The sequence below is a fragment of the Aspergillus aculeatinus genome (assembly GCF_003184765.1).
Source record: "Aspergillus aculeatinus CBS 121060 unplaced genomic scaffold BO66scaffold_23, whole genome shotgun sequence".
NCBI lineage: Eukaryota > Fungi > Ascomycota > Eurotiomycetes > Eurotiales > Aspergillaceae > Aspergillus > Aspergillus aculeatinus.
Window position 1 is genome coordinate 23,085 of NW_020291492.1, and position 27,269 is coordinate 50,353.

General features: G+C 55.0%; 13 protein-coding genes across 13 annotated transcripts; 4 read left to right on the forward strand and 9 right to left on the reverse strand.

The window, feature by feature from the left end:
- Positions 1-1,470: 1,470 nt before the first annotated feature.
- On the reverse strand, positions 1,471-4,260 carry BO66DRAFT_84699 (Zn(II)2Cys6 transcription factor). Its single transcript, XM_025653648.1, has one exon. The coding sequence runs from the start codon at positions 4,056-4,058 to the stop codon at positions 1,689-1,691; it is 2,370 nt and encodes a 789-aa protein (XP_025504075.1). The 5' UTR covers positions 4,059-4,260; the 3' UTR covers positions 1,471-1,688.
- Positions 4,261-5,254: 994 nt separating this feature from the next.
- Positions 5,255-7,474, forward strand: BO66DRAFT_391764 (alpha-mannosyltransferase). The gene has a single exon (XM_025647334.1). It carries the CDS (start codon positions 5,681-5,683, stop codon positions 7,148-7,150), a length of 1,470 nt encoding a protein of 489 aa, XP_025504076.1. The 5' UTR covers positions 5,255-5,680; the 3' UTR covers positions 7,151-7,474.
- Positions 7,393-8,230, reverse strand: BO66DRAFT_84709 (uncharacterized protein). Its single transcript, XM_025653649.1, has 3 exons — positions 7,996-8,230; positions 7,811-7,932; positions 7,393-7,737 (listed from the first exon to the last, which is right to left on the reverse strand). Exons 1-3 carry the CDS (start codon positions 8,141-8,143, stop codon positions 7,636-7,638), a joined length of 372 nt encoding a protein of 123 aa, XP_025504077.1. The 5' UTR covers positions 8,144-8,230; the 3' UTR covers positions 7,393-7,635.
- Positions 8,231-9,473: 1,243 nt separating this feature from the next.
- Positions 9,474-10,577, forward strand: BO66DRAFT_373849 (protein-transporting protein BCP1; the record flags this gene model as incomplete). The annotated part of the gene is made up of 3 exons (XM_025645567.1): positions 9,474-9,626; positions 9,713-9,949; positions 10,014-10,577. The coding sequence occupies exons 1-3, from the start codon at positions 9,540-9,542 to the stop codon at positions 10,575-10,577; spliced, it is 888 nt and encodes a 295-aa protein (XP_025504078.1). The 5' UTR covers positions 9,474-9,539.
- Positions 10,578-10,873: 296 nt separating this feature from the next.
- On the reverse strand, positions 10,874-12,719 carry BO66DRAFT_349371 (mitochondrial 37S ribosomal protein mS47). The gene is made up of 3 exons (XM_025644677.1): positions 12,494-12,719; positions 12,302-12,442; positions 10,874-12,221 (listed from the first exon to the last, which is right to left on the reverse strand). The coding sequence occupies exons 1-3, from the start codon at positions 12,620-12,622 to the stop codon at positions 11,037-11,039; spliced, it is 1,455 nt and encodes a 484-aa protein (XP_025504079.1). The 5' UTR covers positions 12,623-12,719; the 3' UTR covers positions 10,874-11,036.
- A 364-nt stretch (positions 12,720-13,083) lies between these two features.
- On the reverse strand, positions 13,084-14,449 carry BO66DRAFT_471272 (mitochondrial 54S ribosomal protein uL4m). Its single transcript, XM_025652846.1, has 2 exons — positions 14,148-14,449; positions 13,084-14,041 (listed from the first exon to the last, which is right to left on the reverse strand). Exons 1-2 carry the CDS (start codon positions 14,229-14,231, stop codon positions 13,247-13,249), a joined length of 879 nt encoding a protein of 292 aa, XP_025504080.1. The 5' UTR covers positions 14,232-14,449; the 3' UTR covers positions 13,084-13,246.
- Positions 14,450-15,982, forward strand: BO66DRAFT_391769 (mitochondrial 54S ribosomal protein mL38). The gene is made up of 2 exons (XM_025647335.1): positions 14,450-15,119; positions 15,193-15,982. The coding sequence occupies exons 1-2, from the start codon at positions 14,582-14,584 to the stop codon at positions 15,915-15,917; spliced, it is 1,263 nt and encodes a 420-aa protein (XP_025504081.1). The 5' UTR covers positions 14,450-14,581; the 3' UTR covers positions 15,918-15,982.
- On the reverse strand, positions 15,887-16,763 carry BO66DRAFT_420342 (putative mitochondrial inner membrane protease subunit 1). The gene is made up of 2 exons (XM_025649867.1): positions 16,334-16,763; positions 15,887-16,236 (listed from the first exon to the last, which is right to left on the reverse strand). Exons 1-2 carry the CDS (start codon positions 16,691-16,693, stop codon positions 16,063-16,065), a joined length of 534 nt encoding a protein of 177 aa, XP_025504082.1. The 5' UTR covers positions 16,694-16,763; the 3' UTR covers positions 15,887-16,062.
- A 554-nt stretch (positions 16,764-17,317) lies between these two features.
- BO66DRAFT_411279 (OBAP family protein) lies at positions 17,318-18,175 on the reverse strand (the record flags this gene model as incomplete). The annotated part of the gene is made up of 3 exons (XM_025649281.1): positions 17,318-17,343; positions 17,418-17,882; positions 17,965-18,175. The coding sequence occupies 3 exons, from the start codon at positions 18,173-18,175 to the stop codon at positions 17,318-17,320; spliced, it is 702 nt and encodes a 233-aa protein (XP_025504083.1).
- Positions 18,176-18,701: 526 nt separating this feature from the next.
- On the reverse strand, positions 18,702-20,024 carry BO66DRAFT_322462 (hydroxyacylglutathione hydrolase; the record flags this gene model as incomplete). Its single annotated transcript, XM_025643762.1, has 9 exons — positions 18,702-18,785; positions 18,835-18,861; positions 18,920-19,054; positions 19,150-19,241; positions 19,324-19,534; positions 19,621-19,654; positions 19,718-19,789; positions 19,845-19,932; positions 20,000-20,024. 9 exons carry the CDS (start codon positions 20,022-20,024, stop codon positions 18,702-18,704), a joined length of 768 nt encoding a protein of 255 aa, XP_025504084.1.
- Positions 20,025-20,309: 285 nt separating this feature from the next.
- Positions 20,310-22,150, reverse strand: BO66DRAFT_391772 (rRNA-processing protein LAS1). Its single transcript, XM_025647336.1, has 4 exons — positions 21,927-22,150; positions 21,636-21,775; positions 20,935-21,468; positions 20,310-20,864 (listed from the first exon to the last, which is right to left on the reverse strand). The coding sequence occupies exons 1-4, from the start codon at positions 22,044-22,046 to the stop codon at positions 20,420-20,422; spliced, it is 1,239 nt and encodes a 412-aa protein (XP_025504085.1). The 5' UTR covers positions 22,047-22,150; the 3' UTR covers positions 20,310-20,419.
- A 469-nt stretch (positions 22,151-22,619) lies between these two features.
- BO66DRAFT_391774 (uncharacterized protein) lies at positions 22,620-23,929 on the reverse strand. Its single transcript, XM_025647337.1, has one exon. The coding sequence runs from the start codon at positions 23,799-23,801 to the stop codon at positions 22,647-22,649; it is 1,155 nt and encodes a 384-aa protein (XP_025504086.1). The 5' UTR covers positions 23,802-23,929; the 3' UTR covers positions 22,620-22,646.
- A 2,339-nt stretch (positions 23,930-26,268) lies between these two features.
- Positions 26,269-27,219, forward strand: BO66DRAFT_84847 (uncharacterized protein). Its single transcript, XM_025653650.1, has one exon. It carries the CDS (start codon positions 26,624-26,626, stop codon positions 27,134-27,136), a length of 513 nt encoding a protein of 170 aa, XP_025504087.1. The 5' UTR covers positions 26,269-26,623; the 3' UTR covers positions 27,137-27,219.
- Positions 27,220-27,269: the final 50 nt, after the last annotated feature.

Consider the following 27,269-nt stretch of genomic DNA (forward strand, 5'->3'; position numbering starts at 1 on the left):
CCCCCCCCCCCCTCTCCTCTCATGCGGCATCATCATCAAGACTAAGTCTCGATACGCTAAACGGAGCACGCCCTACGCTGTAGTTAATAGCCGCTGCCCGCCCACGCACAAGCCAAGTTACCTTGAACTAACCCAACGTGCCGTGCAAGTGCAGTCCAGACCCCCCATCCCTCACCAACCCATCGCACCGACCATACCCATTCCTCCCTGCATACATCCCGACATCCGCGAAGTCAACAGCCAGAAGCCAAAAGCCTAAGAGGGGGGGCTTGTGCGGCACTATCCCCAAAAGTTCGAAACGCACGTTTGGATCCAGCGGTTCATCACTACACCCCTGGTCCTCGTCCTGGGTTATCTATCTGTGTTTGTCGACGGTGGGGTGTTTGACACCTTTTCTTTGCCCGCTACATGACCCTCTAGTCACCAGGGTTGGGTGATTAGCTACCCAGCGGGCTTGAGAGTCGAGGGTCAAACGCCTCTTGTCAAGAAGTATTACCAACTTACAGTGTGTACACAGTAACTACAGTACAGTACTTCCTCCCCAGACCGCATGGGATGGACTGCAGCACTGGCCGGCGCGGGCGCTGTGCGAAGGTCGAGAAACTGGACTGGACTGGTCTGGTCTTGAGAGTCCAGAAAGATCAAACCCCGCTTCTAATCTCCCTTCCCTTCCCTCCCCTCCCCAGGCTCTTGGACTAACCTTGAAGTAATGGATAAAGTACCGTAACTGGACATCCAATAGGGTCCCTAAGTCATACTTTCATCCAGGTAAGGGTCGGTGTTTAGCAGCTCGCTAGCTGCATTTACCTGGCCCGATATCGGGGCGTCGATTCGATGTCTGTGGATGTACGGTAAATTAAGGTCTCGTACACCGCTGGGTAGGGCTGTGGAAGTTGGATTTGCTGGGCTGCTTAACTACTACTCCGTACCTACGCACGATAAGTACTAACTAAGGTAGCTTATCGACAGTCGACACTCTCGGCTGGATGTATACCTTAGGCAGCAGGTGTTAACTACTTAGGTTTCCAACCCCACCGTTCTTTTGTAGTGCTACGTATAGTTAGTGTGCCATGCCTAGCTTGGTAGGTTCCACTTAACGTCGCTCTGAGTTTGCCGGGTGAGATCTTGGGTTGAACTAGCTTTGGATTTGGCATATGGATTTGCTGAGTGGGGAGCATGGTGGAGAGCATGGTGTAGCTGAAGTCTACTTCGTGGATCGGTAGGTGGATACCTTGGTGGGCAGTTGTCTAGTGCGTTGCTGGACAGGATGAGGGGATAGACAAAAGAGGTGTCTTCTCGGTGGGAATACCTAGTACCTGAGACATCAGATCCTGGCGCTGTCTCGGGTCTGTCGGACTCTGGATCGTGGGATCTTTGTTTGTGTGGTGTTGGACGGCTACGCAATCAGAATCACATGTGACTCTTCTGTTTGTCGCTCGTGTTAACCTGGTGGAAAGCAATCACATCCTACACGCATGGAGGGTGTTTCCTGTATGGGTCATATGTATGTACACGCATCCTAGGTATCTACTGTCTGGTACTATGTACAGGATGTGCAAAAGTCCGAGTCATCTATACTCTACAAACGAAACCGTTATCCATCATCAAGCCAGGTCTACGTACCCCGTCGATTTCCCAGACAGGGATCGGCATCGACGGCCCAAGAACACCCCCAAAACACATCACTGTTACACGATCATATATTCGCCTTCCTCCCGTTTGACCTGCATCACCTCGTGCCACCGGAATCCCTGTCTGCGCGAGGGAGACGTCGGGACCTCCGTAGAGAGACCACTCCAGCCGCCCAAGGCGCCAGGGCTCATATCGTCCGCCACGCCCGCGGTTGACTTCAGGTGCTGGTTGCCGAGACCTGCTGCTGCGCCGCGGTCGTAGGGATCCCCAGTCTCGGACGCGGGAGGACTTCCCGCCCATATCTTTTCCAGGAGCTCCAGACAGGTCAGATTGTTGATAAACCCGGAATCCTTGGAGAGATACAGACACCGCTCCCGGATGATCGCCCGGTGGCTGGACAGCACGCACTCGGAGCCCGTGATGAACAGCGGCCACAGGAGATACGCATCACACTGGACGGCCAGAATGTGAGTCATTGTCCGTTGCACAATATCCTGGATACGAGGATGGCCAGATGGCAGATCGGGATGAGCAAGTCGCTCGCTGTAGAGAATCGCGGCGTGGCGAAATGATTCAGAAATATGAATCACATCGTCCAGATGTTGCGGCGCCACCCTGGATTGGCTCGGAGGAGACGATGGTGGCGAGATGTAGGTCGTCGCATGATGGGGAGATGATGATTGTCGCCGCCCCGTGTCAAACCTCCACGATTCAAGCTTCTGCCGCAGGCAGTGCCATTCGGCCCAGAACATAGGAGAAGCCGGGGCTGAGCTAGAGTCTCCCGCCTGGGGAGGAATGAACCTCGTAAACGACTCGGAAGGCATACTCGGTGTACTCGTGGAGGTATACGCGATATGGGGAGGGACAGTGGTTGATGGGGCATGGACTTCTGGAGATGCCGAGGTCTGCGTATCTTGGCTTCGACTGAGGAGATTCAGGCGACCAAGCTGCGCAATGAGTTTGAACAGGCTGGCATTACACCCAGCCAGATTTTCGAGCCCCCATTCGCCATCCGAAATTGCGGTTATGTCCAGACAAGCGCCGCGAAGTTGGATGTCCCGGTCGTTCGTAGTGGCCGTCATAGTGTCGAGCCAGGTGAACATGCGAATAAACCATTTCAGTTCTTCGGTCACATGGGCGGCGCCGTTGCACAGCCGAATGGCCAGCAACTTGGTCACACCAGCGAATTGGGTCTTGAATTGCGCGACCCCCGTGTCACACCCATGGAAGAGGCATAGGACGAGTAAAGTCGCGAGCACCGAGTCCGATAGCCGTTGTCGCGGATCGGCCAATTCTCCATTCAATGCCTTGACCGCCATACTTCTGTGAAGATGCTCTTCGCGCGCCGAAACTTTGGGGACGTCAACACCAGCCTGGGTGCTCAAGGACGCCTCCGTCAAAGCCTGGTGAGCCAATGATGACATCCGTGCGGGCAGGGTACGCTCGGTAGACCTTGTGCCCCGTTCTCGTCTCTGGCGCATATTGCAAAGAGACAGGGTTGCTATGGCTTCTTGGAGCGATGCGCTTTCTTGCGCTAATCGCAGAACATACGTGCGGAATGGATTGGTCGGCCCATCAAAAGCAACGATCATTGGCGCAATCACTTCAGCATAATAGCTAATCAGGAATCGCAGGCGCGGCGTTCGTCCGGTTGAGCGCGCTAGTAGCTGCTGAGATAAGGATGGCGCATGACATTCAACGACCCAAGGAGTCCTGTCCTGACCACTCTGCTCTGAGCTCTGTACGGCTTCTTCTTCAACACTTGGATCATCCCTGGCCTTTGCAATTGGTATTGAAGTCTGTATTGAGGCTGGCCATATCGGCATTGCCCATCTCGAAGGAGCCACCGAAGGAGAAGGTGTCGCGTGATGGCAGGATGACACGGGTAGTGATTCTGAACGAGGTAACGAACGATTGGAAGGGGCTTGGTTAACAGATGACACCGGACTCGAATGCGGTGGCAACTGATTCGCAGGTAGGTCTGGCCTAGGACGTATCCTCGGATTAGAAGGTGTGCGACCGACTTCCGACGAGTCTAACGTAGAAAGTGGTCTTGTATGCGCAAGCAACTCCGATGCACTGGAGTCTGTCGACTGTGATGCCCTCGACGCGGCTGCCGCACGAGGCTGCGATGAGGCTGCAGCTGGCTGAGCCCCAGTCACAGGCAGGGATAGTCCTCGAAGCTTTCCCCGACTGGCCACCCCGACTCCCCACGTCAAACTGGTCTTATAGCCGGCACAATCGCGGCCATTGTCCAAGCATTGGGAGCAGTATGGTCGTCTCCGATCGCATTGACTTGCCTGTCGAGCACAGGTAAAACAGTCATCGGCTGCCTGGCTGATGACTGTTCTCTTCCGTCTTTTCCGCGGAGGTGCGGCGGAGACCGGCGGCGATTTGCGCCCCGGCCCCGTTGGCAGAGGTTCCATCACCAAGCCGACTACAAATCGTGGACTGGAGGAGAGGTAAGCAGGAACAAGCTCAGACAAGCCAAGTGGAGGTGACCCGGGGTGCGGGGTCCCATGGATGATAGATCAAGCAAGGCAGTAGGTTAATCGTGTGGTCAAGTCGACGGTGGCAAGATGGGAGGAGCAGTGGTAGCAACACCGTCGAAGCTTATATACCGAAATCGACAAGGGATCGAGGTGACTGGGAGAAGTGAAGTTGGACGGTTCGAGATTTTATCACACAAACATATCAGAGATGACCCCCATTAGGCCCTCATTCTAGCTTTGCAATGGGGTCCTGGAAAGGTGGACGGGCAGTGAAGGGCAGAAGCGGCGATCGTTGCGGTATCATCCGCCGTTAGGAGATGCCGACCCGGAGATTAAATTTATTGACTTATTAACTTCTTAGTATTCTTAGCACACGGTGAGAGAAAATGTGTATTCGTCAGAATAAAATTGCCTCTAGCTGTAGGCTCCATTTCAAGGTCCCCGCCGGTTGATATTGAACCATGGTTAGAGCTTGAGAAGAGGAAGACAATTGAGGAATAGGAGAAATGATGAATAATGCATGAGCGAGGCAGCGAGAAGCCCAGCCTGGAGGAAAGTTGGGGAGACCCAACAGGGACTAGTGCGGCACATGTTCCCACCGGGCCGGATTCGGGTCTGGCCGGCCTTCTAAATCTATTACTCCTTTGGGGCAATCTTCTACACTTCAATCTACACTTCTCGGCCAAACTCGAACATCCTTGGAGTATCCATTTATTGTGCAGTTCCCCAACGGTCCCATTGTCGATTCTCGGATATAGGACTCAGCTCGGAGCCATGACAAACCGTCCCAACTCAAACCTCTCCTCCGGGAGCCGTGGCTGCACTGCACTATATGATTGAGACTGTTCCTATCCACAGGCCTTCTTAGCCTGTGTTCATAGTCGTCCGATAATTGCACGAAGCATTTCTTTCCCATTGACCTGCAAGGCTTTTGCAGAATGAGATTCCTTGAGTCAGCAAGCACAACTAAGAACCTTGAACATCCACCGATGACTATCTCCAGACTACAATGACTCGTAGACGTGGTTATTTATAGTGGTGCGCAACGTAAGTCCTGGATTCTGCCACCGCCTACCCAAGGGGAGCGCATCTCTCGACGATCGCCATCCACTTGCCAACCATGGATTCCACTTCGACGGCGTCGAGGTCAATTGAGACCGACATTCATAACTCGAAAAAGTGTTAGCTGTATGGCTGCAACTGTCCGACTATCCCCAGTCTGACTTATCCGCCCACTATCCTTCCGATCGATCAGCGTTTGAGGCCTTCCAGAGCCCGAGAATAATCCAGGCCGTGATTCGCATCTCTCCTGGGACAACAACATCGCCGCCAATCCTTCCTACACAACCCCCTATTCCCAAAGTCGCCTATCATGTTGGCTCCTGCTTGAATGCACTGCACGACTACCTGCTATTGAACGATACTTCCAGTGTCTCCCCGTACCCACTGGACAAACCTTGCGATCGACGAAACGAAACCAGCCAAGAAACGAATTGCCTTCGTGAAGACTGCTAGCCGGCGAACCTCTCAATTGAGACGCGGTCTCCGATACCAAGATGCCGATCCTTCGACCGGGTAGACTGAAATCTTTCATCACGGCCACCGGCGCCTTACTCCTCATCTGCACCGTTTATGTATACTGGGCACCCCCGCCAGCGTCGGTAGTCCCCAGTACGGCCTTCGAGGTCCCTCTAGTCGAACGCCAAAATGCATTCTGGAAGGTCTTGAAACCGATCCTCGAAGAGAATGGGCCAAACTGCCCATCGCCTGGGCACACCGACGATGCCGGCGCCGTTGGCTTCGACGCCACGTCCACCGACCCTCGCCCCGACTTGACAACCCTCGATGAAGAGGACCTACATACCATGGAGGAGGCGCATGCACGCTACATCGAGGCGTGTCGGACGGCCGAGAAACTGCGACCCGTCCATTCTCCCGGCACTCGCGGCGTGGTTTCGACGGCGGGGGGAACCTACTTCCCCGTGTTTCTGTCGTCGCTGCGGATGCTCCGACGCTTGGGCTCGACATTGCCGGTGGAAGTCTACATGAAGGACACCGACGAGTACGAAAAGCAGATCTGCGATGACATCCTCCCCGACCTGGGCGCACGGTGCCTGGTGCTCTCGGACGTGGTCGGCAAGAACGCCATCGAGCACTACCAGCTCAAGATCTTCGCGGTACTGTTCTCCTCCTTCGAGGAGGTCATCTGGATGGACGCCGACTGCTTCCCGCTGACCAAGCCCGAGGTGCTGCTGGACGCGGAGCCCTTCAAGTCGGCGGGGCTGGTGACGTGGCCGGACTTCTGGGCGATGACCGCGTCGCCGCTCTACTACAACATCTCGCGCCAAGCGATGCCGCCCATGTCGGCGCGCGCCTCGTCGGAGGCCGGGGCGTTTTTGGTCTCCAAGAAGACGCACCAGATGACCCTGCTCCTGGCCGCGTACTACAACTACTACGGCCCGTCGCACTACTTCCGGCTGCTGTCGCAGGGGGCGCCGGGCGAGGGCGACAAGGAGACCTTCGTGCAGGCCGCCACAGCCGTGGGCGAGCCGTTCTACGCGGTCAGCGAGCGCGTGCAGGCGGTCGGGCACGCCAAACCGGGCGGCGGCATCTCCGGGTCGGCGATGGTGCAGACGGACCCGATCGCGGACCACGCGCTGACGAGCGCGGGCCAGTGGCGCGTGCAGGACCCCGCGGTGGCCCCCGCGCCCCCGGCCTTCTTCATCCACGCCAACTACCCCAAGTTCAACCCGGGCGAGAAGGTGTTCGGCATGAAGTGGGAGACGGCGCCCACGCTGCGCGCCGACGGCTCCGACGGCCGCGCCTGGCTCGTCCCCGAGGACACCGTCCAGCGGTTCCGCTACGACGTCGAGCGCGCCTACTGGGCGGAGATCAGGAACGTCAGCTGCGACCCCGCCATCAGCTTCTGGACCTGGGAGCGCAAGGACGAGATCTGCGAGAAGGTCGAGGCCTACTGGGGCAATGTCTTTGCCGAGCCGCACGACGATGATCCCAAGTTCGGTTGATGAGCGCCTGATCCTTTTTTTTTTGCTGAAAGTCGATACCACAAACAGTTGTTGTTTTTTCTTCTCTTCAATCTGACAGATATGCGTTATGAATGACACGGGTTTGGGGTGGACCGTTGCGTACATCTTACGATTCTACACTGATACATGTTTTGTATAATCTTCATTCATGATACCTTCTATCCTTCTATCCCAAGATCTTGTCTTGGAGCATGGCTCATCCTCTCCATGATAGACGCTAGCAGAATAGTGCCAACATGTACAAAGGGCTCCCCACCCCCCACGCACAACTCTTAAAGCCGAACCAGAACCTCAAAACCACTCTACACCAGACACTACAAAACCCAGAGAACTAAACATTGCGCATCCAAATCAATCATCATTCCAAAAAAATCGTCATCACGTATCTTTAACCGATGAGATAACACCGAATTCCAACAAGAATATTATACATAAAGTCCAGCTTCAGGCATTATTTTCAGAATCTAGTGCTTGATACCCTTCTCCTTGAGTCTCTGCTCGTCCTCGGCCTGGAGTTCGGCGTCGATCTGGGCGCCCTTGGAGGGCTTGTTGCCGTGGAGCTTGGCCTGTGGACTTGGATGTTAGTTTACGGAAGTGTGATGGATCACGGGGCAAGTGGGAAAAGGGGGCGCAACGTACAGGCTTCGTGGGGTCCTGCTTGCTGAGCTCGGCCTCGGGGTCCTTGGTGAAGTTGTGGTGGTGGTCGCTCTCGGGCTTGTTTTCTTGGGAGGCGAGCTTGTTGGCGATGGAGCGTTGGTCCTCTGCAGGGGGACAGGGTTAGGATGTTCGTTCCGGGAGGAGAGGGAGCAACGGGAAACTCGTACTGGAGTCAAGGTTCTTGTGGCTGTGGGTCTGGCCCTCGGCGTAGCGGGCACGCTCGTTCAACTCGGCCTGGGGGACGTTGCGCTGGTCACCGGCCTCGTAGATGGCGCGGCTGCCGACGCTGGACTGACCGGATCCGGAGGTAGACATGATGGTTTATGGTGTTGTGTTTGTAGTTATGAAAAGAAGATAGAGGTATTGATTGAGGTTGATGGGATTGATGTTGTGCTCGCAAGTGTGTTTGTCTGATTGAATGGAGGGAAATGTGGTGTGCAGGTCACTTTATAGACCTCTGTCGAGGGTAGGAAGAGCCCAGTTGGTGATGTCATGGGGGAGTGACGCTGAGATCATACCCCGGTGGGGAACGCACCGCACCCACTTTCTGCTCGGTGCCAAAACCGCTTTTTTTTTCGCTCTCTGTTGCGTGCTGATGATGGATGATGTAGTGCTGCTGCTCTTTTCCTGGGTAGATTACCCAGTAGCTTGTTGCATAATCGAGGTCTCTTCTCTCTCCTTCCCTCCAGGCGCAGTTGACGACATTGGTTGGACCCTGGCCGGTCCCGGTCAGTCTCGGCGGGTTTCGATTGGAATTTTTTCCGAGTCCACGACCAGGGGAAATTGATGAAGCGAGGGATCGATCTTGGATCGGATCTTTGGGCTTACTCATGCCCCGTTTGTGGTTAATGCGGGCGTGACTGGCCTCTTGTTCAATTGTTCGTGTTCAATTGTTGATCCCTCCGTAGACAAGGTGATAACTTATGCTCTGATATCATGGGTGGTGGTTTAGGAGCTCTTTGCTCCGGAGGTCGGTGTCCAAGAGGTCTATCCATCATTCCACATTGCATGATGGAGCTTGTCTCGTTAGATTGCTCGTCCTCAAGCAATCTATCTTCACACTCTGTTGTCGTCACTTGTTGGGCTGCCACTGAAGCTGTCATGACCGCCCAATGGTATCTGCAAGATCACCATCTCAGTGATCTTGTTGTTGGTTCTCCTTAGATGGAAAGCACCATACGTACGATCAGAGTGCCTCATAAACGAGTCTTTAAGAATTCAATCACAGCTGTCACTTCCAAGTATGAGTTCCAGCGTTGGTGCGTGTTGGTGTGTCGACTGCTTGAGAACACAATGCTGAAACTCCGCCTCGGCGGACTGTACGCAGTAGGAGTGCACATAGCGTCGAGTGCATAGCATTGAGTGCATAGTATCAGGTGGAATGAGCTCGTAAAGCTGGAACAATAAACAATTATCCCAAAGAGAGACAGTCTGTGTGTACCGGACACGAAGCACACCAAAGACCTCGTCAAGATCCTTAGGCATCCACAAATTGAAGCCAGCGATAAGTTGTGGTTATCGGCGATAAGACACTGCCTATCGATAAAAAAAAATGAACCAAAGCGGTTAGTGAGGGGACCCGCGGCCGGGCTCCGAGCAACTTTTTGTTTCGCTCCGCCTTAACTACTACTTACTGTACGATCAATTCTCCTCTATAAACATTCATTCATTCCCACCACACACAAACACAAACACAAAGGAGACAGACACAATGGTCAAGCGCAAGGAAATCAAAGACACCGACGTCGACATGGGGGGTACAGATCCCCGCGTCGAGAACGACTCCGACTCCGACGAGGTATGTTTTGCGCCTACCACCACTATCCCAGAATACCCTCTCCAGAAAAGAAGGAACAACCAAATTAACTCAATAAACTCGCAAAGGACATCGACATGGTCAACGTAGACTTCGAATGGTTCGACCCGGACCCGGAGGTCGACTTCCACGGCCTCAAGAACCTCCTCCGCCAACTCTTCGACAACGACGCCCAAGACCTGGACATGTCGGCCCTAACCGATCTGATCCTCTCGCAAGCCTGGATGGGCTCGACCATCAAAACCGATGGCAAGGAATCCGACCCCTACGCCTTCCTAACGGTGCTCAACCTCCAAGAACATAAAGTCAGTTGCGCCTGTTACCCCCTGCACCAACCCACCCCAAAACACTAACCCCCCAAAATCAAAGGACAAACCCATAATCCAATCCCTCACGCACTACCTGCACCAAAAAGCCACCACCAACACATCCCTTTCCCCCCTCGTCCCTCTTTTGTCGGGTGCCTCGGGCGCCCACAAAATCGGCCTCCTCCTCACCGAGCGCCTCATCAACATGCCCGCCGAGGTCGTCCCGCCCATGTACACGATGCTGCAGCAAGAGATCGCCCACGCGGTCGCCGACCACGAGCCCTTCGACTTCTCGCACTACCTCCTCCTCTCCAAGACCTACGAGGAGGTGCAGTCCAAGCTGGACATGGAGGAGTCCCGGCCCCTGAAGAAGGGGAAGAAATCTGCCGCAGGAAAGACGGATCGGTTCTTCTTCCACCCCGAGGACGAGGTACTCGAGAAGCATGCCCTCTGCGCGGGCTCGTTCGAGTACTCCCGGAAGCAGGACGATGGGCACTCCGACTCCAAGCGCGCGTTCCAGGAGTTGGGGATCCGGACCAAGGGGAGTTTGATTTTGATTGAGCGGGGGCGGTTGGAGGGGGCGGTGAAGGCGATGGCGGAGTATGTCGGAGCTGGGGGGCAATAGATTTCTGGGTTTTGGTGATTTGGGGGGGAGGGATTGAAATTAGGATATACTTATAATGGATGGATGGATACGTTTGATGGCTGGGTGTTGTTGTTGTGATTGAGTGTGTAGGTGTAGGTGGTGGTGTGGCTTGGTGGTTGACTCTTTCATGTAGAATAGGTGCGTGCATGTCTAGACGGACACATACACAGGTGAAGTACAGTACACAAGAGCAGACCCCCAACATGCACTCTTTCTACTCCGTGATTATCAAACTCCCCTACAGTCCTACAGCTACAGACGCAAACCAACACCATCAAGAAAACTTTAAGTCTAACTGTATCAAACACAGCCCACATGAATACTCAGTCCGCAACAAGAGAAACTCCCAATCACATACACATAACTATACACAATCCCAAACCGGTGCTACATAATGACTCCCTTTTCAGTGCTTTCTTTCAAGAGATTCCACTCTTCCTACTTCCAGAGCCAGACGCCATTCTTGCTCCGCTGGGCCTTTCTTTGCAGAACCTCACTCACCTTCTCGCGCACACCCGGTTTGCCGCCAGTCAGACCAACAAAGTGCTCGATCGGGTCATCCTTCTTGCTCATCTCGCCGCGGACGTACCTCCGGATGCTCGCCTCCGTGGGCAGACCGTAGTTGTAGGGGTAGTCGTTGTAGTCGTGCTCGCTCAGCAGCTCGAGGCGGGACTCGCCCTCCGGGAGCGTGAAGAAGCGGTCGACCATGTCGGTGGTGACCTCTTCCAAGGAGGCAGGCTGCCACCTGGGTCTACGCCTGCGAAACAAAAGGGCCCTGACGCCCTCGTTGAAGTCGGGGTGCCGCATGAACTGGGCGGCGATGTGGGCCTCGCGCTGGAAGGCCTCGGAGATGGACCACTGCTTACCGACGCGCATCTGGCGCAGCGCGACCTTGAGGGAGGTGGGCGAGCGTTTGGCCAGCGTCCTCAGGGTCTGCTCGGCCCAACTCGTATTCGCCTGCTGCAGGGCCTCGATAATCCCTTCAACCGTGTTGTGGCTGAAGCAGCGGTCGATGGCCTCCCGCTTCGCGCCGCCGAGATCCACCGTGGTCGACTCCGGCAGACCCGTCGAGAACTCTGCAATGGTACTGTTGACCAGGTCCAGGCGCTCCGGCAGCGTGGTGTAGTCCTGGAACACCAGCTCGGACAGACGCTGTGTCAGCTTGCCGAGCATGCTCGAGTGCAGGTAGTGCGTGGCGATGCCGGCGAACAGGACCTGGGGCCCCAGCAGTTGCTCCGAAGTCAGAGCCAGGTAGGTGCCCAGCTCGCCGTCCAGCCGGGGCAGGAAGAACGAGGCGCCCACGTCCGGGAAGAAGCCGATGTTGGTCTCGGGCATGGCGAAGATAGTTCGTTCGGTGGCAATGCGGAACGGCGCGTGGGCGCTGAGGCCCACCCCGCCGCCCATGGTGATGCCGTCCATCACGGAGATGAAGGGCTTGGGGTAGGTGGCGATGAGGTGGTCGAGCTTGTATTCCCTGGCGAAGAACTCGCTGGATCTTTCCGGCCCGTCCTCACTCTCTCTGTTCTGCTTGGCCAAGTCAACAACATCTCCACCGGCGCACATCGCTTTGTCGCCGGCTCCGGCCACCATGATCACGTTGGCAAGCTGAGACTTCTTGTATTCCTATTCGATCGATCAAGCTTGTTAGTACCCGCCCAAGGGCCATTCGAAGGGCGAATCGAATCGGAGGGACACTCGCTTACCTCCAGGCGAGGGGTGATTTTGTTGACCATCGACCGGTTCAAGGCATTGAGCTTCTCGGGGCGGTTGAGCTCGATCAGCCGCACGCCGTAGAGAGAGCTGAATAGAACGTCGTCCTCTGCGGGGGTGGGAGCGCTTTTCATCTGGAATCGATTAGCATCCAAAGCTCGATTAAGACAATTGACGGAGCGTACATTGGTAGCAGAAGCCGTGAAGGCTCGGTTAGTGACTTTTGCGCGGAGAGGCATGGTGGTGGCTGGTGAAAGCCGCGAGATCCAGCTCGACGGCGTTGAAAACCGGCAAGCACTGTGTCGGACCAACATGAGGCAGACCACAGCCGGGTTTTAAGGGGGGGGGAGAAGTGGACTAAAGGGACGGAGGAGGGGGGGAAAGAGAGGGGAGGGACTGAGGGGACCCGGGATGATTCAATAGGAGGAGGAGGAGGAGGAGGAGGAGAAGCAGCTTTCGTTCGGGTTCTCCGCTTTGCAACCTTGAATTGACCTCGGAGTTTTTTTCGCGCCCATGATTTTCCTCGCCGGCCAGCCGCGGCGCAATCGCCCAACGGCAACACATTGCCGTGACTTTCCTGATTTTCTTGATTTTCTTGATTTTGATTGAATTCGTCTCGACTATATTTTAGTTGGTCTAGTAAAGTTTAATGGGTTGTCTCTTTTACAGACATTTCGGAAGCAATGGCTCCGATTCAAAGCATCCATCAGCACCTCTGATACCACCATCACTACTTACAACCTACACCTACACTCCATAGCATGATACACACGTAGGACAATACAATTCGAAACGAACAGATTTAGGACCCATCATACACATTGCTCAATTCTATTTGTACAATCAGAGAAACCATATCTCGGTTAGAAAGCAAAATCACACCCATACCGAACAAACAAACACAAAGAAAAATCCCCATCGCCAACCTAAACTGCAATTCAATACAAGGCCCGCCTGGGCTCGTTCTGCAAGTCCCTCGAATGTTGGGCCAGAATGCGGTCCAACGCCTGCTTCTCGATGACCAGACGGCCCGTCTCCAGCAGATCCTTGACATCCACGTCGCGACGGTCCAGGATCTTCGCATGCTCGCCCACCTCGCGCACCAGACCGAAGAGGTTATCGTTCACCCGGTCCGTGATCAACGTCGACCGGCCGAACTCCCGACCCCAGCAGTTGGTCTTGAAGATCTGCTGGACCAGATAGGGGGTGGCGTCCTCCGGCAGCGCCATCTCGTTGTCGATGATGATGAGCTGGCCCCGCTTATAGCGGTAACTGAGGGCTATCCGCCAGGCCTGGTCGTAGATCTTCCGGGGCAGGTCCGTCGAGAAGTCCCGCGGATGAGGACCGAAGGCGACACCTCCGCCCTTCCGGATGGGGGACTTCTTGTCACCGGCACGCGCTCTACCGGTACCCTTCTGGGCGAACAGCTTCTTGTTGCTGCCGTACACGTCTTTCCTCCACTTGGTGCTGGCGGTACCTTGTCGGGTCGCGTCACCCTCGTAGATGACGGCGCGGTGCAGGATGTCTTTGCGGAGGGCCATGGACAGGTGGTTGCGGGGATATTCGACGAAGCGCAGGGGTTCCATCGAAGGGAACGAGTAGGTGGTGGCCTTGACGGGCTCGGGGTTCCATACGGGCTTGGGGACCTCTCGCGTCAGGTGGTCAATGGGGGCGGTGGCCTCGGTGGCCTCGGTGGCCATGGAGCGGGACAGAGACTTGGTCAGGCATCGTTGCTATCAGCGAGAAAGAAAGTTGTCAGTATGCGTTATGAACTATACGTTTTTCGTTGGATCTTCAATGACATCGAATCAGACCAAGGAAGAAATTAGGCCGTCCTACCGTGGTTGTCTCAGCCCCGGAGAGCAGACCCCCCGAGCTGCGAGTGAGCCGCAGAAGGGTGCGAAGAGCGTCACTTCCAGCCATTGTAGATGACACAGAGCAAGAATTCCGAATCCTTTCGAGGATCAACCTGAATGGAGGACAGACGATCGCAGGGTTGGTCGCGGGCGGAGGGTAGAGGGGGAGAAGCAACAGCAAAAGTTCGGGTGGTTCTGGCACTAAACCGCCTTGAGGCTTGGCCAAACCCGACGAAAAAAGTTCCGTCCGGCCAGGAAAGGAAACCTCTCGACTTTGCCAGGTGCAGTGCCGGCTTGACCTGGGGAAATCTATCACCACTACCACCACCACTACAACCACCACCACCATTAGCTCCTCCTTTTCCTTCCCTCTCCCCTTTCTGATTCCCTCAATTTCACCTCATCCTATCCCTCAAGATGGCCCATTGTGAGCGGGCTTCGAAGCCCTTGCTCCAATGCCTGCAGAAGACCTACACCAAGGGTCTTCCAGGTCTTCAGCTGCAGTCCACCCGCGCCTTCCAATCGACCGCTCTGGCGCGCGAAGAGGCTCAGACCGAGACCGGGTCGCAACCCTTCTACAAGGCCCCCGATCCGGCTACAGTCTCCAACCCCCGACTGGAGCGGAAGCTATTGCGCCAGGGTGTCGCCCCGATTGGATCCCGCCGTCGTCGCGTGGCCCTCCAGGACTCTCTCAACATCCCCTTCGAGCAGCTGCCCTACCAATGTTTCCAGGAGGCCCGGAAGATCCTGGTGGCGGACCGCGAGGAGAAGCTACGCGACATCACATCGATGCGGGAGAAGATCTCGAGGCTTGAGGGTTTGTCGACCGAGCAAGCCGGCGGAGAGCAGGTGAAGAAGTCCAAGCTGCGGGCCATGGAGCTGCACCTGGAGCACCTGAAGATTCAGGCGGATATCAACGACCCGCTGGTGAAGAAGAAGTTTGAGGATGGACTAGGTGAGAATTTTCGGTTTAGGTTGTCGTTGTTGTTGTTCCGCTAGGCTAATCGGGCCGCTGTTGTTTGTTGCAGGTGACATGAGCAAGCCCATCTACCGATTCCTGGCCGACCGCAAATGGCGAGAGTACCGCCGCAAGATTCTCGTGCAAAGAATCACACAGATGAAGGTGATCCCGGATGTCATCCCGCACTGCGAACCCACCCTGGACACGAAGCTCTACTTTGGCCGCCGGCAGATCCAGCCGGGCGAGTTTGTCGACTCGAAGCTGAGCACGGAGGCGCCCAAGCTGAACGTGCAGATGTTCGAGGCCGGCGAGAAGCTGGTGACCATCGCCGTCGTCGACCCCGACGTGCCCAACGTCGAGACGGACGGGTTCGATTTCAAGATGCACTACCTGGCCGTCAACGTGCCGATCTCCGCGGTGAACACCAAGGTGGATCTGTCGCAGCTGTCGACCGAGTCGCAGGTGGTCTTCCCGTGGGCGCCCCCGGTGGCCCAGAAGGGCAGCCCCTACCACCGGCTGGCGATGATCATCTTCGAGCAGAAGGAGTCGAAGGCCCTGGATTTCGCGGCCGTCAAGGCCAAGGAGACGGCGCGCGAGAACCTGCTGGCCCGCGCCCTGGAGTCCCGGTACCAGCTGAAGCCCATCGGCGCGCACCTGTTCCGCACCCAGTGGGACGACTCGATGTATGAGGTGATGAAGTCGATTGGGTATGCCGACGCCGAGATCGAGCTCCGCCGGGCGCCTGCCGAGCGTCTTCCTTACAAGCGCCGCAACCCGGCCAACATGCGGTGATTTTTTTGGTTTTGTTTCGGGTGTTGTAGTATTGTACAAGAGAGCTTTTATGTATGAATATGCACAAATTTCCTTCCCAACTCCAAACTCCAGCCATGCTTGTAGGAACGCTGTGCAGTGCGTTACGTTCACTTCAATCCTCCATTCAATCCAACTGCGCCGGCTTCAACGTATTTTCCACCCACATCATCCGCGAAGGGGGCCACACCCTCGCGACGATCTTGCCATTAATCAACCCCATGGGGATGGGTCCGTAATTCCGCGAGTCTCTCGACCAGGGGAGGTTATCCCCGGCGAGATAGACATGTCCTTCGGGTACCTACACGGGGGACGAAGCGTTAGCAGGAAGCCCTGACCCCAAACCCCCAAAACCTCTGATCCCCGATCCCCCCCCCCACGGCGGAACAAAAACTCACCCGAATCATCTCCCCCGTCCCCCCAGCCTCCGTACTAAACGGCAGATCCCGACAGACCAGATCCCCCGGCAGCCCGATCACGCGCTTGGCGCCGTTGACCCCCAGGAAGGAGGGGTGGTAGAAGCGCACGACGTCGCCGACGGCGACGCCGCGGCCGTGGCGGTGCACGCGCGAGATCAGCAGGTAGTCGCCGCGCGGGTGGAAGGTCGGGTACATCGAGGGGCCCTCGCTCAGCTGCACGGTCACCAGGTGCTCCCAGACCAGGGTGCAGGCGCAGAACAGGCCCAGCCCGTTGAGCGTGAGGCGGAAGACGTGCGCGGGCGTGCTGCGCTTGAGGGTCGTGCGGAGGAGGCGGTCCATTGCGCTGCTGCGTTGGCCGCTGCTCGCTGCTGCCTTAGATTGTGTGGTTGATGCTCTCGCCTGGTTACTCTATGTGTGTACCTGAGATACTGCGGACGGAGGAGGGTCGGTCCCGCGCCGGAGCGGAGGGGAGGACGGGGATTGGGGGACGGCGCACGTGACTCATCGGGTATATAAAGGGCGGGTAGCGTTCTCTCCCACCAGAGTTTTTCTTTTCTTTCCTTTCTGCTGCTATGCAAGATTCGACAATGAGTCCTCGACTCGACTCGGCTTGGCTTTGCTGGTTCAATGCTTCATGCTGCATTGACCTGCAACAGCTACCGATCAAGTAGTTCCGCTTCTAAAATTGCTAGAGCTCACCGCTGCCGAAATTCAACACCAGAGCGCGTGAGTGTGGACAGTGAAGCAAGATGAATTGTACAGTTTCTCACCCTACGGGGTGGGGGATTTCCCTGAACGATAGCCCGACCAGGACCCCATTTAACTATGGGAATGGGCGGTTGGGTGGTAACGACGGGAGACAATCATATCGTATCGTAAATTTTGTTAGAAAAATTGAAGCTTTCCATCACAATCATCATTTTTGCACATTCTCAACTCATCATAAACCCCGTAGGAATCCTGTCACTCCTCCCACATCGCATCCGCATCTACTCAACCCACACACAATTAGCCAGCGTACCGAACTTCACCCCTACCCCGAAGGAAAGAAGGAAAAACTCACCAGGATGCAACCCCCCCTCCACCCCGCGCAACCCCTCCCTCACCTCCCTCTTCCGCCTCCAATCGACCCCAAACCTCTCATCCCTCCCCCGACACAACTCCTCCATGCCCCCCTCCCCCCTCGCCACTTTGACGCGCTCCTCCGACGTAAAACTCGCCATCAGCTCCGGCGCCCCCATCGGCACGGCATCCCCGCGATCCACCTGCCAGAAATGATACGTCTTGCCGTACAGCGGAACGATGTCCTGCATCTCGGCCGTCTCGGCCGTCTCCCAGATCGCCTGGGGCACCCCCGCCGGCGCCGGCATGACCAGCATCCCCGATTTGACCTCGAACTCGTGCGTGTGCCAGAGGCGCCGTTCCTCCGCGGGCAGGGTGTTGTAGAGTTTGGGCGTGATCATGTACTCGACCCCCAGGAGGCGGGCGGTGGGGGACGGGCTGTCGTAGAGGAGGCATTGTCTTATATCTTTGTTCGGTAGTTGGGGTTAGTTTTGGGGATAGTTTTGGGGGGGGAGGTCATGGGATGGGGAAGTGCTGGGGGCGCTCACCCTCCGTGATATGCGAGCAGTAGTGGTTCGCCTCTACGCAGCGCGTCTTGTCCGAGGCGTACACGTGGAAGGCGTTCAGGTGCGCGCAGATGTTCTTGACCGGCGCGAAGTCCTGCACCATGCTGGCGCCGGTCTCCAGCACGCGGCTTTTGGTGCTGAGGGGGTCGCCGGGGAGGGAGGCGGGGTGGTGGTCGTCGTGGTGGTGGGACATTGTGCTGCTGCTGCTGCTGCTGCTGCTGCTGCTGCTGCTGCTATGGTCGATGGACTTGCCTGGGAGTAAGGTGTGGAGGTATGAGAAACAGTGCTTGGGTAAAGAAAGCTACTTGATGCGGTGGTAGCTTCTCTATACTCTTCCTGCATGTGGTGTCTGATGTCTGACGTCACGATGATTGAGTACAGTGCTAATGTTTGTAAACATGGCAGCGGGATTTCCACTGCAAGGTCAACGTCGGCGAAGTCACTTTCGGCGAGGATCACTTCGGCGATTGAAGCGCAGAGGGGTTGGCTGGATCGGGGTATGGTTATATGCTGTGGGAGCTGAGTTACTTGGCTGGGACTATAGAATGTCGATTGAGATATGAATGGGGCTCAAATAGCCAGTGACAACAGTCTTAAGCATAATTACTAGTATTGAACAGCCCAATGCTTCCACTTCTCCACCTGTCAATCATACTACATCCGTCCCCGTTGTACATCGCCCACCCATTACCATTCAACCTAGAATATACAGACACACCCTACATGGCATTCTTCATCTCTCGCAACGCCGCCATCACCTCAACCGGGTCCGTCTTTCCAGTCTTCTGCTGGATCTCCGGGTCCTACTAAACGTCAGTCCCCATCTCCACCCATCCAAGGCAGGTGACTTACATTGACGCGCATGAACACATTGTGAAGCTAGAACAAACATCCAAGTCAGCCTTCCTTCCACCTTTCAGCCGAAAAAAAGACCTACCTTCTCATCCCCAATCGTAAACTTCCCCTGCGTCTCCTGATTCGCCTCCGCAAACGCCTCCAGCCTCTTGATAGGCTCGGACTGCGACACCGCCAGACAGAACTTGACGTTGGCCTTGGTATATTCGTGTCCCGGCTGAGACCAGTCAGCCTTACTCATACAAAGACCCACCTCCACCCATTTTGACTCTCGCTCTCTTTCTCTCTCAGAAAAAGGTAAAGAAAACGTACATAAACCTTCGTATCATCCGGCAAAGCCGCCAGCGTCTCATTCAACGCCTTGTGCATCTCCGGAGCCGTACCCTCGAAGAACCGACCACATCCTGCAGCACCATACTTCATTAGCTCGAACAGCCCCCCTCACACACCACCAACACTTCAGAATCAAGGGGGAAGGAAACCCACCCCCAATAAACAACGTGTCCCCCGTAAACACCACCTTCTGGTCCCCATCCTGCATGAAATAGCAAATGCTGTCCTGCGTGTGGCAGGGCGTGTGCAGGGCCGTGACGGCGATGCGCTCGCCGATCCGGAAGGTCTCGCCGTGCGCGGGCGTCTGCGTCACGGACTGGCAGTCCTTGCCGCCGATGACGGGCAGCTTGCCGAAGGTTTTGAGCTTGAGAAGTGTTAGTTTAGTTCGCAGCCGATAATCCCAGGAGACAAGGTTAATTGGTCCTTGATGGTTGGAGAGTGCAAACTGACCAGCTCGTTGTTGCCGCCGGCGTGGTCCCAGTGGCTGTTGGGCTGCGTTAGCATTGTTGTGGAACATGGGGAGCACAAGCTGGAACTCGAAACTCACTGGTGAGTGTTGACGATGGCCGTGAGGTCGATCTTGCCGGCTTGGATCTGCGATTCTAGTTCGGGGGTCACCCTAGCACCACGGTCAGCGATGCACTGTACAGTACATCTATCGACGGTAAACGTACTCGGGCGGGTTGGCCGGGTCGATGATGACCGACTGCTTGGTGGGCTCGTCGGTGACAAGGTAGGCATAGTTGTTGCCCTTCCCGGTCCCTGTCGACGAGAATTAGCAACCATGACACACAGCAGAGAAGTGTAAACATGATTCCGGTAAACTTACACATCGGAATCGATTGGATATGCATGGCTCTGGCGGATGCGGGGTGGATGAACCTCGTAGGACGGAATCTGGCAGCTGAGAGGATCGTTCTCGTGAAGTTGAGGGACATGAGGGGTTGACAGCACCGGTTGATTAGGAGCAGCTGATTGCAATGCGGGGGAGAGATTGTTAATCCATCATCATGAGATACAACCGTAAGCGGTGATTGGAGATTACCTCATAGGTCGACCCGGTTCCAGCTGCGGCCCGCTTCAGCCACGTGTGGCTGAGTCGGTATACTATACAACCATCAATGGCAGGTGAAGATTGTTGACATTTAATTTATTACCAGGTAACACTTTTCATAGCAAGCCTGTCACAAGCTTGGTGTGAAACAAGATATCTCTCCATCTATACACCTCTCCCCAAAGGTCCGAGATCTTAATATAGACCCTTATACTTAATCCCTATGCTCTTCAACGCGTGTAAAACATCCGCGTTGTGCAGCGTCGTCGCAGCAGACCTCGTCGTGCGCCCTGAACCCTCGCCATCAACCGACGGCGCCCCCTCGTCCTGTCTCTCCGCCAGCCTCTCCTTCAGCGAATCCGTCCAATGGTTCGCAACCTGCTCACAGACGGCCAGCATATACGCATACGAGACCAGCCGTCTCCGCGACTCCCACTGCGCCGACCCCAAGATGTGGTCCAGCCACAAATAGGCACCTTCACAGCGGACATCCGTCTTCGCCTGGTCCGGCCGCGCCGTGAACGCCAGCGCATTGGCCAGCTCCTCCGTCAGACTCGACAAAAACGTAGGCTGCGCATCTGCAATCATCTGCAATAATGGATCCCACATGTCGAATTGAGCAGCCATTGCCTCTCCCATTCTGTAGACCTTGATCAGCACTCCCACCCTCCCTTCGCGAGCAGAATCGAACAGAGAAATAGAAAACTCACCTCCGGCCTCCCGGAACCAACAACGAATCCTGCACCAGCACACTCGACAAAGCAGCCACCCCGCGCCCCGACGACCGACACGTCGACACCACCTCGCCGGCAACGGCTTTCAAATGCTGCTGGACCTTGCGTTTCTTCCGCGGGGGTTGCTGCTGCTTCCCCTCGGCCACAATCTGCTCCAGAGTATCCCGAAGCGCCGACTTGAGCGGTTCGAGATCGGCTTCTTCGTCTTCCTCTTCATCTTGCTCGACCTCTTCCCCTCCCGCAACACGCTTCTCTTGCATCCCACTCACAGAAGCCCCTACGACCCCCAAGCCAGGAACCGACGCCTCAGTCTTAGCCCAGTAATAATCCCACAGCCATTCCAGGGACCGCTGCGACGCGTTGCGCAGCACCGTCAGCGACGGGAGCTCGCGGTGCGTGGCCTCGTGCCGCAGCTCCACGAACGAGGCGGGGAGACCCAGGTCCAGGGCACGCTGGAACATGGTCCGGCGGACACCGCCGAGCTTGGAGTCGACGAGGCCCGTTACGAAGCTGTGCGAAGTGGTCAGCCACAAGAATAACGGTACAGGAAAGATAAATATATAAAAGAAAAAAAAAGCGATTCGCTGTAGGAAGGATTGAACAGAACAAGCTCAAGCTCCTCCGCACTTGGCAGAATCACCCCCAGTAAAGCGCCAAAAGAACCAGTAGAAACATACCGACAGAAAGCAGCCGCATAGGTCGCGCGAATGGAGAAGATGGAGTTCTTCTGCGCGTCATCATGGAGGATCGCATCCGTTAACAAGGCGGTCGCCTCGACGGGATGGGGGAGGTTGCCTCGCAGCTTCCATGCGCTGACCTGGAAAGTGGAGTTAGCTTATACTTCTCTTTTATACTCAAATATCGTCCTGTATAGAAAAGAAAGAACATGTAGGTCGGGTGTCTGGGATTCCGGGCGCGGGAGCTTTAAGGGACGGGAAGTGATGGAATGGAATGGCATTCTCACTTACTGTGGCGCAGGCCCTGGATCGCATGTCGGGGCCATCGTATAGCGGCGGAGGGTAGAATTGATTCCGCACCACCAGTAATTGGGATTGCTCCTTCCACGGGGTGAAGATGACCTTGGCCATGATGAGGGGGCAGATCAAGTCGAAGGGAGAGGCTTTCACTCGGCTCGTGGTACAGTACACAGAAAGAAGAAGCCTTTTCTCCCCTTTTCTGCGTGATAATTGACCTTGAATCTAGACCTGGTCCGTCTACATATCAACGGCCGCGGTGATTTTATTTGACGGCGGAAAGGTTTTTCCTGCCGATGGGCCGGGCCCGGCGAGGTTCAGGTTCTTCCCACGCATTCCCAACTGCCAACTGCCAACTGACCAGCTACCACTAACCTACCTCCCTTCCCCTCCTTGTGTGTCTATATCTACTAAAACAATTACTGGACACTCATTGTTCATCATCGTTCATCATATTTGTCATCCCTGAGGATGTCTTCATTCATTGGTGTTACAACACCCACGGATTCTCTAATACATATAGTCATCATAAAAGAATGGAATAGTTCCAATCAGCCATCCCAGGGTATTTGGTACATGTAAAACGCCTTCCGAAACCAAACAATAAAAAAAAAAAAAAAAAAAAAAAAAAACACAACTCCACGCTATGCAATGCTGACTCGCGAATACAGGATTCATAAAAAATGGTACAGGCGGATGAATGCTTTCTGAAGATCAAATCCAGCCATAGCCATAGCTGACGCAGGGCTGGCTGGCCATGTTGATAAGCGGCTGAGATCCGAACATCGCATGTTGCTCGAAGCCATCCTCCTCGAAGAAGAATGATTTGTGCATCATGTTCGCAGCGGGCTTGACGGGCTGCTTACTAACGGAGTGTTGGGGCTGACGGTGAGGTGCCGCGCAGCTGGGGAAGGCGGCCTCCTCCTGCTCTTGAGGGGCGGCATCATCGACTTCATCGTCCTCCTCGTCCTCCTCGTCTTTGTCCTCCGCATCGTTGGCCGAGGGAGTGAATGTCTCTTCCAACTTCAAGCCCTTGCCAGACAGACCCAGGAGCGAAGTCTCGCTCAACGCTTCGGGGCTGCTATACAGGCCCATGCCAACGAGTTCGTCTTCCGAGTTGGGCTTGGCGGTCAGATCGTCATCTGGACGCTGGATGGGAAGAAACTGAGGGGTGGCCGGGCCTGTCAGGCATCCCGAGGATGGCACACTCTCGTCATAGGTGGAGTCAGCGACGTAGGCGGAAGGCATGCTGCTGTGCATAGAAGCCATGTCGAATGACCAGCAATCTGACATGGGCTCGGTCATGGCGGGCATCGTCGTGTTACTTGTCTCCCAGGAGACGGGATCCTCTTGGACAAAGGCGGACTGGTGAAGCGGCAATTGATCTTGCTCGCCAGCGAAGAAAGGAAGCCCATTGGCGTACGATGACAGCATGTCGTTGCCTTCGAGGACAGCGGGGGCGGTGGGGAGTGGCTGAGGGCACATGCCCACGGCGGCCAGGCTGTCCACGGTGGTCGAGTTCGCGAAGTACGGGTCCGTCGCGAAGGTGGACGAGTCCATGACTGGATGCCAGCTCATTGGACGGTTGCGACTACTCCGGGAGAAGGCGGATGCCAAAGCGGCAGGGTTGAATGGGGCTTGGTAGCCAGGGTACATGGTCGAACTGTGAGGCATGGTCGTCGTCCTCCGTCTGCCAGCAGAAGCAGGACTGTTGCCGGCACTCCGGGGCTTGGTCACCCGTCCGGTCTGCTTTGGCCTAGGGAAGGCATGGATCATGTCGCGAAAGGTCGAAGAGCGCATGCATGGTTGGTTGTTGGAGGCCCCCGCTGGGTCGACGAATGAGGCTTGAGGTTGCCAGCAATTGGCCATTGAGGATAAGTGTGGGTGGTAGAGCGGAAAAAGGATAGGTATGGTCCTGAGAGGAGGTGGTTTTCAAGAGAGATGGTGAAGGTGAGGTTGAGATTGAAGTTCAAGAGGTGGTGGACAGTGGGCATGAACATTCATAAATATAGGGAAGGCAGGATGGGGGGGGGCTTGGGAGAAGAGGATCTCCGCTTATATGAGTATCAAATACGGGATAGGACCCATGGATGACTGCAGGAAGCAGTAAGAAGGATCTCCGAAGTGATAGACTGGGGTTCGAGACTTATCGTCCACAGATGACACAGGGGGCGTGAGGGTCACAAGGCGTTGAGGCAAGGTACGGGAAGCAAGTGCGTGCGTGCGTGCGTACTAAGGTTAGGCCGGTTCCAGTCCCTTAGATTGATGATTGTTCGGCAACAATCCCAAGAAGTATAAGGCGATAGGCAGAAGAAAGTGACGGATGATAATAATGATAATAATAATTAATTAATTTAATAGACCCGAATTAGGCATGGGTGATACATGGCGCTGTGGAACGTAGCCTATGTGAGTATGTAAGTACTTACATGGGCACATTTCTTGATCTACCATCCGCCCCAGTTCCACGATCCATTCGGGTTACTAACCACGACTGGTGTAAAGTGGTAGACTAGACTACTCTAAGTGTAAAGTGTAAAATGCGAAAAATGTGAAAAAAGGATAGACACGCGCTGGGATGACACGACGTTGACACTAACGAAAACAGACTAGTAACAGGCCCGGGCAAGACATGGGATGAGTGGAGCACTGGAGGTAGTCGTAGTCTACTGTCGTAGGATGGACCACGGCTAGGGAAGGAAGAAAGGAACGAAGGAAGGGATCCAGCCTGGTGGTGACTGGATTCAGATGAGCCCATGCCACACGATGTCGAGATCCACTTCACCCACCTGTCTTGACTCGGAGGCAAAGAGAAAATAATAATAATTCACAAGGGAAAAAAAAGCAAAACAGACTTTGGAACTGCGGACCCATGGGTACTCGTAGAATGAGGGTGACGATGGATGATGATGGTGGTAGCGTGTAGCGTGCTCCGTACTATCTAAGTGGGGGAAAGTACTCAATGTTGATAGTGGGGATGATCAGACCCATTGGCCGGTCGGTAATAAAGTGAATGATTGAGTGCAGTATAGCTAACTTAATTGTAGCTTACTGGTAGGTCAGTCATGGAGGTGCAGTGCAGTCCGTCCACCATCTAAGAAATGGGGAAAAACCAAGAGAAAATAAATTAAACCAGATAATACAAAAGAAAAAACAGAAACAGACGAGGGAATGGGAGACCGGGGCACGGACAGATGATCATAATTGGATAGGAAACTGGAATCGGGGAAAGACTCTAGCCAGGGAATCCCAAGCCAAGCCACCAGCAAGCAGCAACAGCAGCAGCAAAGCAAAGATGATGGCCGGGATGGAAGTTAAAGAAGGAACCAGAAACTGGGGCCTACCACGGAGCAGATACGGAGAGAAAGTCTGCGCGGTGGGTCTGGGACATGCCGAAACTAAACCAAACTAAACTTGGGGGAGAGAGAGAGAGAGGAGAGAGAGAGAAAGGCAAGCCCGAGACTCAAGCAGTCAGTCTGGGGCTAAATTGAGCAAGCCACATTACTTCACTCGTAGATGAGTCCTGTACGCAATTACCTTACCATACATACACTGATGGGTACTCCGTACACTTGCGACTTACGAGTAATGGATCATCAGTAGCCTGCATCGTTGCCTCCTCCTCCTTTACTCCTCTTTTGTCCGGTATTGGAAGCGAGGATTGGATGCTCAGACAGTAGGAATCATTCGTGCGATCTGTTACATCGGCAGAGACTGCCCAAACCCCGAAGAAATGCATTGGCTCGTCACAGAATGTGTTGCTGCTGCTACTGCTGTAGCTAGTATGGGGTAGTACTGCCGTGTAATGTCCAGTACAGACTGGGATACGGTAGATAATTACGCACCCCAGCGATTCTTGATGACATGCCCTTTCTAACTTACTTCGCGCCCTTCCCCTCATCAACATCACCATCATGTCCCCTGTGCAATGCCGAACGGATGCTCAGCTCAGCTGCAATCTCGGCTTACAACCAGGGATAGATAGAGGAGGGTCAGTCTCGGGCCTGCATTGGCTCATATTGACTGTCTGCCTAGCAGGGACCACGACAAGCTAACACCTATCTACTGTACGGAGCACTCAAGTCTGACTTGGAGTCAGTGCGTAGGACGGTTCGACCATCCAACCACTCCAGACGCCGGAGGAGCAGGAATTGAAGGTCAATCAATGTCTTAGTCACCCATTGAAGAAGGGATGCCTCAAGTTGGCAACCTTAGCGGCGAATGACCCACGATCCGACCCGATCATCAGCATCATCATCATCAATCACTAATAAACCCTGTGGCGGGCCAACAGGCCAACATCTTTTTTGGTCACGACGTCTCTGTAACTATGGAGTACTAGTCTAGTTATCTAACCCCGTGCCCCCTTTCAACTCTGCAACTCTGTCTCTGTCGAGCGAGACTCGAGCGAACCTTCGGCGGTTTCTCATCCAGCACTAAACTCCACCATCTGTATTACATTGATTACTTCTCAATAACTTACACATGCTCCTTGTTTTCCCCTCCCTCTTTGCTGACCCCTTCCCTCTCGTGCTTTTCTTGTCAACACTCGCAAGTAACCTCCCTTTTGACTTGCCGTCTCGTTTTTAGTCCCCACAAGTTCACCGTTTCCAACGCGTCACAACGCCCGTTACGCAAGGGTTACAATAACTGCCTGGATCCAGAAACACCCGTAACCGAGCCTTGGACTAATGACTGTACTCGGCACTTGCTCATACAATCCCCAAGCAGGCAAGCAAGCAGCAACACCTACCTACCGACGGCAGTCTCACTGCCTTGGTTCAGCCCGCAACACGATCAAGTACTACCTGACTGGACGTGCACAAAATCCAAATGTAAAACCCTTTTCCCTCCCCCCCCCCGACCGTTCCGTCCCGTTTGTTGGCCTTGTCGTCAGCATCACCGGACGCGCACTGCACATTGACTCCATCCATCCGGGGAGGGGCGAGACTTTTAGGCTTTTACGTAGTTTGCCATGTGGGTGTTGCAACTATTCCTGTCCAACCGAATCTGCCATCTCGGTAGATGATAGCCTGGATCATCAGATCAACGTCTACGAGTATACATTTCCGTCGACGACTTTACCCACTGCGGTTGATCACAGCGCTATCACCAACTCCAGAACCATCTTACATAACGCACTTCAGCATAGATTCCAACCCGGATGTCACCACTCCCCCCCCCCCCCACTAGTTGGGACCTAAACACAACCAAGCTATTTTAGGGGGAACCAGGCGGGAGAAGCGGATGGATGAGTTTCTGTCTCTCTCTCATTTCCGTCTGGTACATTTCACTACATAGTATACACGATATACGAACAAGTCACCGGTTTCTCAT